At 40.1% G+C, this 12,553-nt stretch overlaps 1 protein-coding gene across 30 annotated transcripts in view; it reads right to left on the bottom strand.

Moving 5' to 3' along the window:
• Positions 1–12,553, bottom strand: part of GPHN (gephyrin) — a 591,738-nt gene that overhangs the window by 233,000 nt on the left and 346,185 nt on the right. For 22 of the 30 annotated variants that reach the window (XM_089681455.1, XM_089681470.1, XM_089681459.1 and 19 more), the window contains exon 8: positions 3,908–3,997. The exons of the other annotated variants lie outside the window; for them this stretch is intronic. In XM_089681455.1, coding sequence (XP_089537581.1) covers positions 3,908–3,997 — 90 coding nt within the window. The remainder of the gene's footprint in view (positions 1–3,907; positions 3,998–12,553) is intronic. 30 annotated transcript variants of the gene reach the window in all.

Here is a 12,553-nt window from a genome sequence, read left to right as displayed (position 1 = left end):
TGCCCGCTCTCATGTGGCAAGAGTATGCAAGCAGTTCCTGGAGGATGAAGGAATTGATACCATTGAATGGCTTCATGCTCATCTGACCTAAATCCAATAGAACACCTCTTGGATATCAAGATCCATCTGATCCCATCACATCTTCCTTCCATTTCACAATTATGTGCCACTTTGTGTTGGTCTATCATATAAAATCTCAATAAAATACATTTATGTTTTTGGTTGTAACATGACAAAATGTGGAGAATTTCAAGGGGTATGAATACTTTTTCAAGGCACTGTACACTGCATGTCGTTTATGGATACAATCTAATTTGTCAGTAAAGAGAACCATGGCATGAACAATTGTAGCCTTTTCATATTTATGTACAAGCACCTACTGATATCAATGTGGATGGACAAGGAAAATAGAACAGCTACAAGGCCTGTCACTGCTGAGGGAAACTATCAGGTTGCACAGGTGGAGGTGACATACATAGTATAAGAGATAAAGCTTGAAAACATTGTAAGCTTGCTTATGAATGGAGAGACAAACAGATCGTCCATATTAAAGAGAGTGATTACTATTATGGTGCCATGATTGAAGATCTTTGCTATAGAATGAAATGGGATACATTTTAAACTCTTTAGTTACCCTCTAGCTAGCATCAGCTTTTACTAAGTAGATGGTTGTAGGCACTTTTGAGGTTGAGGTTCCTATCAGCCCCCACTGTTCCTCCAACCCCTGCTCCCACTAATAGTGCAAGACCAGCAGCAGAGGCAGCCACTATAGTTTATACAACCAGATAGAGAATTTATGTCACACAACCTAAGCCATGAACAGTAGAGAAAATATCCACATCAAGCTGAACATTTGTTAGGATTAATCAGTTCAAGAAAATGTCACAACTTTCTACACTGCTACCCAATACAACTGGATATATCCATTACCATACCTATGCCTGTGCCCTTACTCAAGATGGCCACTGCTAGAAATGCTAGGGGTGTGTTTTTCACAGTTCGTTCCCAATAAGATAAATCATGGAGACATGGATGGATGAGTTTGCTTTGAATAATAAAAATGGTGTTGTAAAATACTAAAGGATCATTGTTTTATTTTTTTTTTAAATAACAAACATGTTATACTCACCTGCTCTGTGCAATGGTTTTGCCCAGAGCAGCGCTAATCCTCCTCTTCTTGGGTTCCCCTGCTGACGCTTCTGGTCCCCCCCCCCCCCAAGCAGTGCCTTCATAGCAATCTGCTTGCAATGGTGGCACTGATGCATGCTTGCTCCTGAGCCCTGCTCTCTGCGTCCATAAGACACAGCAGAGTGTGGCTTGGTCCTGCTTAGGTATGTATTTGGGGGGGCGGCTGAGGGGAGAGCTGCACACTGAAGGTTTTTTTACCTTCATGCAGGTATTCAGCCTTTAGATCCACTTTACATTTGTGGTGCTCAGATAAAGTTTAGTTCTGCTTTGAGTCCTTATCTATAGAACAAAATATGAGATGTTGTACATTCTTTAGAAGAGAAAGAAAAATTAAGAATGTATTTAGTTAAAGCAGAACTGCCGGTATCTGAACACCACAAACCAAAAGCGCTATTTATTTTATTTTTTAATATTCAAAGCAAACTCCCACATCCATCCATGTCCCCATGCTTTATTTTGCTGAGAAATCACTTAAAGGATATGTTCACCTTTGGGAATATATTACACGCTCCACCTGGTTTTAGGGTGGAACATGTAACATGTTCCCACTCCTGGAGCAGCTGCTCACTCCGCTGCATCTAGTGACAGCTAGAGGGGGAACTTCTCCCCGCTAGCTGTCAGTATTTTTCTTTTTTTCTTAAAACGTGGCCAAGTGGGGCTCTGCCCGGCCGCGTCATTCATTCACAGAATTCTGTAAATGGAAAACTACAAGTACCGACAGCCTTTGCGGCTTCTCAATAAAACTACCATGGTGCAGTTGAGCGCTGTTGTAGATCATTTTCTCTTCCTGTCAGGGTGTATAAGGTACGAGCAGACACATACACTGGCAAGTCTGCAGGAGTCCTACATGGCATCGTGATCTGCTGATCGTGGGTGCAATGCTTTTTAGGCTCCAAGTAAAAAATAATAAATGCACATTTTTCTACCTGCACAAAGATTTATTATTCTTTTACAAATTGCATGTATTATTTTTTTTTACAAAGGTAAACTTATCCTTTACAAAACACCCCTTAACGTTTTTGGCTGTAACCATCTTGAGTAATGACAGATAATTCATGAAGCATTTATTTTCTGGAATTCATCTGCCCTTAGCTTAGTCATGCAGACAGGAGGGTGTGCTTAGCTGTGAAAACCCCTCCTCGACTCCTGGGATGTATGACATAATTGACCTAGGCATGGAAACTAGGAAGTAACTAAAGAAATGTAAAAAAAAAACAGGTAAACCAAGTAATTATGGTATACTTTCCTATCTATTTACGATTTATGCTACCAGCATAAAGATTCAAAATAGTCAATATTTACTGAGAGAGTGAAATTCCACTTTCACCTCTGCACCCAGTTGGCATCTGCATTTACTAAGTTAAGAGCCCTGGGCTCTTTTGAGGCTGAGGTTCCTATTGGCCAGCCCCCACTGCATTGTTGCTCCTCTACTCCCACTGATACTGCTATCATTTGTTACGGTCAATCAGTCCAAAAAATGTAACAATTTTTAGAACTGCTACCCAATACAAATGGATAATATTCTCTCTCATAACTAAAGCTATCTTCTGCAGACTTCCCAATAATATTTATTTTTCATTTATACCAGTTTTACATCTGCTTGTGATTGCTATTCCCTATTTATTGTCAACTCCTCTTCTGGTCATAACCAACATTAATGCATATAATTTTTTTTTATTTTACGTTTAAAACACCAGGCCACATGCGGTTGGGTATTGATGAGGTCATGCAAACCAGTATGGCATTTTTTATTTCCTTTAAGACACCAGACTGCATGCAGTTGGGTACTGAGGTCATGCAAAGCAGAATGGGGAGGTGCTAAATGCAAATCCTTTGTGCATCTATGTTGCTACCTGCCCTATAGTCATGCTGATTACATTTCTTTACATTAGACAAAAATCAATCCACTACATATGCGCTGCGAATTGCATATTGTAGAGTATTACTTCTTTTTTTTTGTTTGTTTTGGATACGGAGAGGGATTAGAACCCCTGTCAGTTTTTATTGCTGTCTGTGTCCCAGTTAGGGAGATTCACCATGTCTGTTTGTCTTGCTTACCATTATCATTGAAAGTGAATGTAAAAGAAAATCCAAGTCCCTAAAAAAAAAATAGAGGGGAGATCTTCCAATGGGGATACTAGTTCTGGTGACCTGGGGGCCCTAAAAGGATTCCATTATTTGCAGGGATTTTTTCTGAATTCCTGTTTTGGCTATGGGACAGGAAGTGAAGGTAAACCTCCTAAATGGGACATGGATGGCAAAAACATAACTGACAGAGGTTCGAACCCGCCCTTACTCTATCCAAAAAAGGTTTACCTATAGTTCTTTAAGTGTTATTAATATGGCTTTTTTGTATTTATTTTGTACCTTTTGTACAAACCAATGCTAATCTTTACTATATTGTTAACCAAAGATAAAAAAAAACTAAATTTACAAAAAATAAAACCTCTTCACTTCCCATATAACATTAAAAACAGCAATGCAGGAAGAGCAAAATAGAATACACCATATGCACATATCATAGGGTAAACATTCCAGAATATAATAAAGCATGAAAAAAGCTATGAAAACATCAATAGCAATGAATGCTGTGATCACCATAAGGTTAGATTTACTTGCTGTAAAATGTCATAATGACAGGCAGAGGATAGCACAATAACAAGGTGCTATTATGTATTGACAAAACAAATGGATGGATTTGATGCACAGTGATCCTTACCACGGCCGATGCATTGATGGAAGGATGATGAGAACAGCTGTGTTCTGGTATCTTATGGACTTTATCATGGTGGGAGATGGATGGGTGGTTCTAGGAGACAACACACAATGAGCTTTAAAAATGATGTAAACAAACAGCACTTAAATTCATAACTTATCATTAAAGACCAAAACACGTAAATGACCAAAAGCATTTCTACGTGTTTATTTTTTTTATCCAGGTTCAAGACTTTATACTTTGAATTTTCCCAAATTGCTCAAAGATATTTTCCTAAATGTCAGTGAACCAATAATTTAAAGCCAACAAGAGTTGAAAGAAATGTGAAGGTTTATATTTCGGATCTTTCCTTCAGAAAGTGTTCGTTGCCTGGCTGACATGCTAATCTTCATAATTTCTGAGTTACTTGCCTGGAACAGACATGTAGATCAGGAACTCTGACTTCAATCTTCTTCCATTTGCTGAAAATCTTTTCCAGACTCAGAAAAAAATTAAACCATTAGATCAGGAAGACAGGCAGGCAACTCGCATTTTCAAAAAGGAGGTTGGCAATGCCAACTTTTATATTTTTTGCAGCACAGGTTTCCTTCAATTAGCTCTAGGAAAATGGGGTGCTATCTTTAATATCTGAAAATGTAGACAGGTGCGCAATGTTTGTATTGCAATAAAATGTGCAGGAGAAATGTATGTTACAAGATGTTTGAAATGTAAAGATCAACCAATGGTAAATGTTATGGAAAATCATGATATGCATACATGCAAATGTGAAAATAGAGAATAGCATAAATAACTGCAAATTTTATTAGACATTCCAAACTCACACTCTGCCTTGGCATTGTGACAGGATAGCACCATGCCACAAAAAAAACAGGCATTGGAGCACAGTTTACCATGCACCAGAGGTGAGACTGAATGTCGCAGTATAGAGATGCACTGGTGTTACCTAAGGTTCTTAGCCATACAATGTGAGCGGGTCCAGGATGGCTGTCTTGTAGGAAGAAAATTACCTTTGCAGATTTCTCTTTGATTAGTTGGTCCTGGAGCTTAAAGGTTTTATAGAGATTTGAGAGCAATAGAGCCTTTAATCCTGGGGCCACATTTGCCTGAAAAACAGCTTTTTCAAGCTGGCCATACACAGAGCAAATTTCCTGATGAATTGGCAGTCAAAATTTGCTGTATGCATGGCCTTATCTGTACCCTTCTGCCTGACATTTAATTGAAAATTTGAAGAAGCCAGGTTGAAAATGACTGCTGACATCCAATCAGCTCTGACATCCAATCGGCTCCAGCCACTGTTAAAGTATTTTGATAGCCAGTCGCACTAGCTGTCAAAATACAATAGCCACAGCTGATTTTGAATGAGCGAAGAGGGGCACTCCGTATAAAGGTTGGTCACAAGTGCAATTATTTTTAAGATGATTCTCAACATTGTTAGTTCACAAGTGATAAGTAAAGCCAACACATTTCAAGGGAAATGCCCCCTCAGTTTCTTGGAGTTCATAAGCAGACACAGAATTCAGAGACATTTGGGTCATATTGCCACTACAGGAGGATTTGGACACTGGCAACAAACAGTGACCAGCCACGTATACAGTAATCCCTTCCACTCCCAGCATGCCTCAGTTTGTAGAAAAGCAGTACATAAGTCAGCTAACAAAAAATAAAGAAGGATGGAGTCTGTGTCCTTTTAGGAACTCCAAAAACAGATTTTATGGCATGTGCAAAAGACATAAAATCTGTCTTTTTACAGGAAACAGTGACTGTGAGGTAAACCAGCAGATAACAGCATGAATTACTTCCAGACAACGAAGATACATTTGAGAAAATGCACCTGGAGGCCTCTCCACTTTGTTGGCCTTGAAACCAGGATCCACATCTGGCATCCCCCACCTGTGCAGAGGTCCTGAAACATGATCGTGTGTAGAGGCCATTCCCATGGATCCAGATACTGCCAAATGAAGCAGTGGCATCACTATGGTTGGTGTCACCTGGTGCGGTAAAACATGGTGCAAACCCCCCCCCCCAATCATTTTTCCCCATATAACAGACAATGGGCAGGCTAGCCTATCCGGCTTTCTCCTGTCACGACTGCCACAGTACCCTGCAGGGTGCTGAGCAGGCTAGTTTTGGGCAGGCAGCGCGTGGTCACAGTGCACACCCAGTTAAAGAAGAGTCCCAGCTAGGAGGACAGCAGGGGGTGTGATAAAAGGTAACCCCTATCCAGGAACATAGGAACTTCCCTCCAGTTAAAAAAAACACTAGCTTGGAAGACTGTTGGGGGGTGATAAGAAGGGACCCCCATCCAGGAGTGCAGAAATTCCCCTCTCTACCCCCTCCAGTTTTAGAAAACCCCCAGCTAGGAGGATTGCAAGGGGTGTTAAGGGGGGGGCAGGAATTTTCCTCCCTTTAGCTATAGAAGACCCCAAGCTAGGAGGACTGCAGGAGGGTGATAAGGAAGGACCTCTATCCAGGAACATAGGGACCCCCTCCAGTTAAAGAAGACCCCCAGCGGGGAGGATTGCAGGGGAGTGATAAGGGGGACCCCCATCCATGTTTTTCAGGGGTTAGGCTTGCCCCTTAGTTTCAGTGAAGGGAACCTTTAAGGTGTCAGCATACCAAGACATTGTGGACAATTTCATGCTCCCAACTTTGTACGAACAGTTTGGGGATGGCCCCTTCCTGTTCCCAAATGACTGCAGACCAGTGCACAAAGCAAGGTCCATGAAAACATGGATGAGCGAGTTTGGGGTAGAGGAACTTGATTGGTCTGCACAGAGTCCTGACCTCAACCCGATAGAACACCTTTGGGATGAATTAGAGTGTGAGCCAGGCCTTCTTGTCCGACGTCCGTGCCTGACCTCACAAATGCGCTTCTAGAAGAATGGTCAAACATTCCAATAGACACACTCCTAAACCTTGTGAACAGCCTTCCCAGAAAAGCTGAAGCTGTTATAGCTGAAAAAAGTGGGCCAACTCAATATTGAACCCTGCAGACTAAAACTGGGATGCCATTAAAGTTTATGTGCATATAAAGGCTGGCGTCACAATACTTTAGGCAATATAGTGTATTTTGTATCAGTTTGGATAACATGTATTAGTATCAGTGAACACAATTTATCAATGTCTGTGTTCACTTAGTTAACAATGCAATTAATTAACAGCTGTGTTACATAATGTTTATTGGCTTTAGTACTTTTAGATTGTGTGTTACGTTCTTACCCCTGCTATGACTAAAGCCCGCATAGGGCTGAAACATGTAATAAAGGAAGGACACTTATTTAATCCTGTGCTAAATAAAGGAGTATTGTCATCTCACTAGCATGTGCCAGTCTACTTCTTCATAATGTTCTTTTTAATGCAAGATTTTGCTTGCTTTGTTATGGAAGGCTTGGCATTTGTGATTTACAAGCTCCCCCAAATCTTTTTTCATTACTGATTCTCCCAGAGGAGCAATGTGTATTTTCCATGTGTATTTTTGCCACCCTTGTGCATAACTTTACATTTCTCAGTACTGAACTTCATCTGCCATATTGTTACCCAACCCCCTATTTTGTCAAGGTCTTCCTATAAATAAGGTACGTGCCAAAGTTATTCCCCTGCATAATTTGGTACCTTCGGCAAACACAAACTCAGCTCTTGATTCCAAACTCTATATCATTAATACATAAAGTGAACAGCACTTGCCCTAAGATAGAACCCTGGGGCACACCACTCACAACTTTAGACCATTCAGAGAATGATTAATTTATCACTACTTTCTGGACCTGTTCATTTAAACAGTTTCCTATCTATGTACATACAATCTCAGCAGACCTTATTTTATATAGTAGATTAAACATTTATGATGCCTTACCACAATCCCAATGCAAACTCATCTTCTGTATTTTACAAAAATAAGAGTAATATATTGTGTTTGTGTTTAATAAAGTTAACTTTACTGTATTTAATGGGTTTGATAAACAGTTGCTCTGATATCTTGCGACAAAAAATTACAACATCACCATTTTGTTATCCAGGGTCTCTCCTAAAATGCATTTAACGTGTGCAAAAATGTAAATGTCTCTGGCAGCAAAATAGTGAAAGATGTGAAAAGGTGTAAAGTTTAAAAGGTACAGAGGTAGCCAGTGATTCTAGCCATACACAAGCAATCAACCCTAAACCATTTAGGATAGTTAAGCATTTAACAACAATACACAACTAATTGTTACAATTTCCACTTTTGCAGTCCAATTTGAGTAAAACCCCACTGTATGCTTGTTATGTGTTCCTATTCACACAGCAATACCTATTTTTTTAAACATTTCATACCTTTAAGATATGTCTAAGGTGTTTTGGCTGACTGCAAGCATTTCTGAATAAGCTCAGGGAGAGCCTTTCCCAATAGAAAGACTAAGGAAAAGCTCAGCATTTTCTCGTTAACATATCATTGAGAAGCACCGCTAATAAATGTATAACCCTTTGTTAGAACCAGGGGCGGACTGACCATTTGGAAACTCGGACACTGCCTGAGGGCCCGGGGTCAGTAGGGGGCCCCATGAGATGCCCCTGGTACCTTTTTCATAGGCTTTTTTGAGTTTGGGCAAGGACACAGGGACCCAAGATCCCCTATTGCCCGGGGGCCCCATGAGTTGTTAGTCCGCCCCTGGTTAGAACTGAGTGTTTAAATCTAGTTTGTAACAGTTAATATCTGCCAGAACAGTACAGACAGGGTTAGTTATGATAAATTGAGCTATCCAGCCCCCTCATAAATAAAAATAACTAAATAAGATTTTGTAGTGCTGGAATTATCAGAAAAGAACATCTAAAAGGTAAGCAACATTTTTAAACATGTTTTTTTTTTTCAAGTTATGCTTTGTAAATGGCACCATATGACAAATACTGTTAACGTGGGTGTTATTTCAATTTGGCTGTAAAGGTAAAAATAAAAAACATTTCACAGTTGTTGTAAAGGCTGAAGTTTTTTTTACCTTCATTAATTCTATGCATGAAGGTAAAAAACCTATTGTGCGCTACTCCCCACAAAGCCTCGCCCAATACCTGAGCCCGTTCTTGATCCTGTGCTGTGCATGGGAGCTTCGACTCTCCTGGGTCTCTCTCTCCTCATTGGCTGAGATGCAGCAGCGGGAGCCATTGCGGTCAATCACAGGGAGTGAGGAGCGAGTGGGAGTTGGGGCAGAGCAGCATGCTGTGTGTCTTATACACAGAGCGGGGCATGGGAGCGAACAAGCGGCTTGTTCTGGGGATGAGGGGAAGGGCCAGGAGAGCCAGCGGGGGACTTAAGAAAAGGATTGGGGCTGCTCTGTGCAAAACCACTTCAGAGAGCAGGTAAATATGATGTGTTTGTTATTTTAAAAAACCTGAGCTTTTATTATCACTTTAAGCTAGGGTAAATAGATAGTTTGGGGTTGATTGTGTATGTATTGTATGTGTTTGGCTATATTCACCAATTTTCTTCTTTGCCTTTGAACCTATTCAGCTTTCTGTACACCTTTTAAAATCTTTAATCCCGTAAAGATATTATTATTATACAAGATTTATATAGCGCCGAGTTTGCTCAGCGCTTTATATTATGGGGGGAGACAGTACACGAGGCAGTACAGTAACAATACGATTCAATACACAAGGAGTTCGAGGGCCCTGCTCCTTGGAGCTTACAATCCTAGATTGTAAGCTCGAAAGAGCAGGGCCCTCGAACCCCTCGTGTAGTGTATTGTTACTGTCTTGTCTCATGTTCTGTCCCCCTTGCTACTGTACAGCGCTGAGCATACCCTTTGGCGCTATATAAATACTGTATAATAATAATAATAGGAGGGAGGGGATAGTGGTACAGGAAGAAATAGCTGTGGGGGATGGAGTGGTAGGAAGAGTGGAGGAGTTAAGTAATTAGCTGAGGGCGGGGTAGGCTTCCTTGAAGAGATATGTTTTCAGAGTGCGCCTAAAGGTGAGCAGAGTAGGGGATAGTCTGATGGATTGGGGTAGGGAGTTCCAGAGGATGGGGGAAGCCCTGGAGAAGTCCTGGAGACGAGCATGGGAGGAGGAGACCAGGGAGCTAGAGAGTAGGAGGTCTTGTAAGGAGCGGAGAGTACGTTTTGGGTGGTATTTGGAGACAAGATCGGTGATGTAGTTTGGGGCAGTATTATGAACAGCTTTATACATCAGTGTTAGTGTTTTGAATTTTATTCAATGGGCAATCGGAAGCCAGTGGAGGGATTGGCAGAGGGGGATGGCAGATACAGAACGGTTAGTAAGGTGGATGAGTTTGGCCGCAGCATTCAAGATAGACTGAAGCGAGGATAGCCTGCGGTGAGGTAAGCCGATGAGGGAGTTACAGTAGTCAAGGCGTGATATAATAAGGGAGTGAATGAGTAGCTTAGTGGTTTCCGAGGTTAGGAACGGCCGTATTTTGGAGATGTTGCGGAGGTGAAGTCTACATGAGTTTGTCAGCAATTGGACCTGGGGTACCATTTATACCTTATTTTTGATAAATACCTTGAAAATTGCTATACAATCTGAGACAGTTTAGCCAAAGCCAAACTTCTAGAAGCTCGTAAACTGGGATTACACCAATTTGCAATTGAAATGGCATTATTTTGATATCTCTGCTGTTTAAAAACAATGCAGAGATTGAAGGGGAACATGCATGCAAAAGGTGTGCAACCTGCTAGCTTGGACAAAAGATGGTCAATGGAAAGGAGCTTGCAAGGACCCACAAGCAGAGCACAGTGTCGAAGGTCATATTCAAAGCAGGCCTCACTATGGACTGGTCCAGTGGGGTCAAGGTACATCCTCCAAAGCTACTGCTGAGGAAAAGCTGATCTGGATAATTGCACCAAAGAGACAAGCTCAAGCATTATGTAGAAGAAGTCTTGAATGAAGCAAAAAATAATCTTGGAAAACAAATGACATAGGTAGTAAACAAATTAAGATTTTCTCAGAAAGGAAAAGAAATCCATCTTCGAAGGACAATAGCAAAATGCTGAGTCATGCTATGAGTGGGAGGGGTTATGTCAACTAGTTAGTTTTGTATTGCCAGTGTCTAAATCCTCCTGCAGGTGGCAGTATATACCCCAACTGTCTCTAAATCCCGCGTCTCCTTATGAATGAGTAAGAATTAAATTTTTCCCATTTTAAAAATTATTTTCTAAACTGGCAGCCTGTGCAACTTTCTCTGAGCACACAAAACAGTATTAGTAGTATGACTTAATTCATTGTTTTCCTCTTTAATTAAAGCCATCAAAATTATTATTTTACAGCTTTGCAAAACATCTAGAACCAGTTCAATAAAAGCAATCCTTCACAGTCCTTTTGAGGTTATTAAGTTGTTAGTATTCAAGATAAAGAGTCAAGGTTTAACTACAAAAATAATTAATTCACTTTTATTAGTCTTTATCCTTGCAAACGTTTATCAAATCTGTAACATTTGCATTTTCTTGACCTACATAGCAGTTCCTCTGATTTTAAATAAACGGATCCAGCCCTAACTAGACTGTTTCATGTGATCATGAGAAATGAATTCAACAATGACCTCTATAGTTATTTTGACAATTTTCCATAAACCAACCAGGCAAGTCTATGTTTGATTATATCAATCTTTTGTGAATAATATATTTGCTTGTATCAAGTACTTAGGTGGAATTTGGGTGGCCAGATAGCAAATTGAATCAAACTCTAAGTGCACTGACTTTCATATAAGGCAAGGAATTTAAGCATATTAACTAGACAAAAATTATATAGCACAGTATTCTGAAATTGCATATCTTTACAGTATATACATTTTTCCATCAACGGGTATATGTTTCTGCAAACCATTTTTTCAGCTGGAAAAAATAATTTTTTTTTTACTGTAATCAAGCATTTAAAATTAAACTAGAAAAGTGTGCCAATTCATTAAACAGCTAGTTTGTAGGGAAGAGGTGTGGGCTAGTGTATTTAACCCCTTCATGACAAATCTTATCCATAACCTACCACACCAAGAAAAATCCAAAAATAAATTCCCCCTGTTCCTGACGATTCTGCATATATAGTCGTACCATGTTCGTCATATCCGGACATGCAGGGCGCACATATCACTTCCGGTTCTGGGCTTTGGAACGTACGGTGGCTCCAGTGAGACATTGGGCACCACTGAATGTGAGTTTACATCATTTTATAAGTATTTATGTGCACCTTTTTAAATAAATACTGTACAACGATAGCATTCAACTTTTGGTGGAAATTGTTTATATTCTGAGAGCTGGAGAAGAATTGTCCACAGACAGGGAGAACTATCTGCCAACCAAACCACTTAAGAATTCATCCAAGTCTTTGAAAAAGCACTGTATGACCTTCCTTTTTGATAAGGGGTAATACATTTGCAGTGAGTGCATTGGAGCGTAACATGTGATGAAGCATTGGTGTGATATAAAGAAGAAAGGGAAGATAACCAATATAGAGCACTTTTTTTCACAGAGAATGGTGTAGGACTTTACTGCATCAGGTTATTTGGTTTAACACATATGATATTGTGTATGAACTTGAGCAGTTTCTTATAATTTGTAGATTGTAAGCGCTGGACCTTTCTAATCATTTGATTTCACATAGGCGTATCTTATATGTACCTGTAGTAGAGCCCAGGAACAATAGCGCGCATTTTGTTTTGTTTTTTATTCT

The sequence above is a fragment of the Staurois parvus genome, unplaced genomic scaffold, assembly GCF_062004578.1.
Source record: "Staurois parvus isolate SC_StPar_1 unplaced genomic scaffold, SC_StPar_1.0 ptg000267l, whole genome shotgun sequence".
In the NCBI taxonomy this organism is placed as follows: domain Eukaryota; kingdom Metazoa; phylum Chordata; class Amphibia; order Anura; family Ranidae; genus Staurois; species Staurois parvus.
This window is presented reverse-complemented; position numbering and strand designations above follow the sequence as displayed.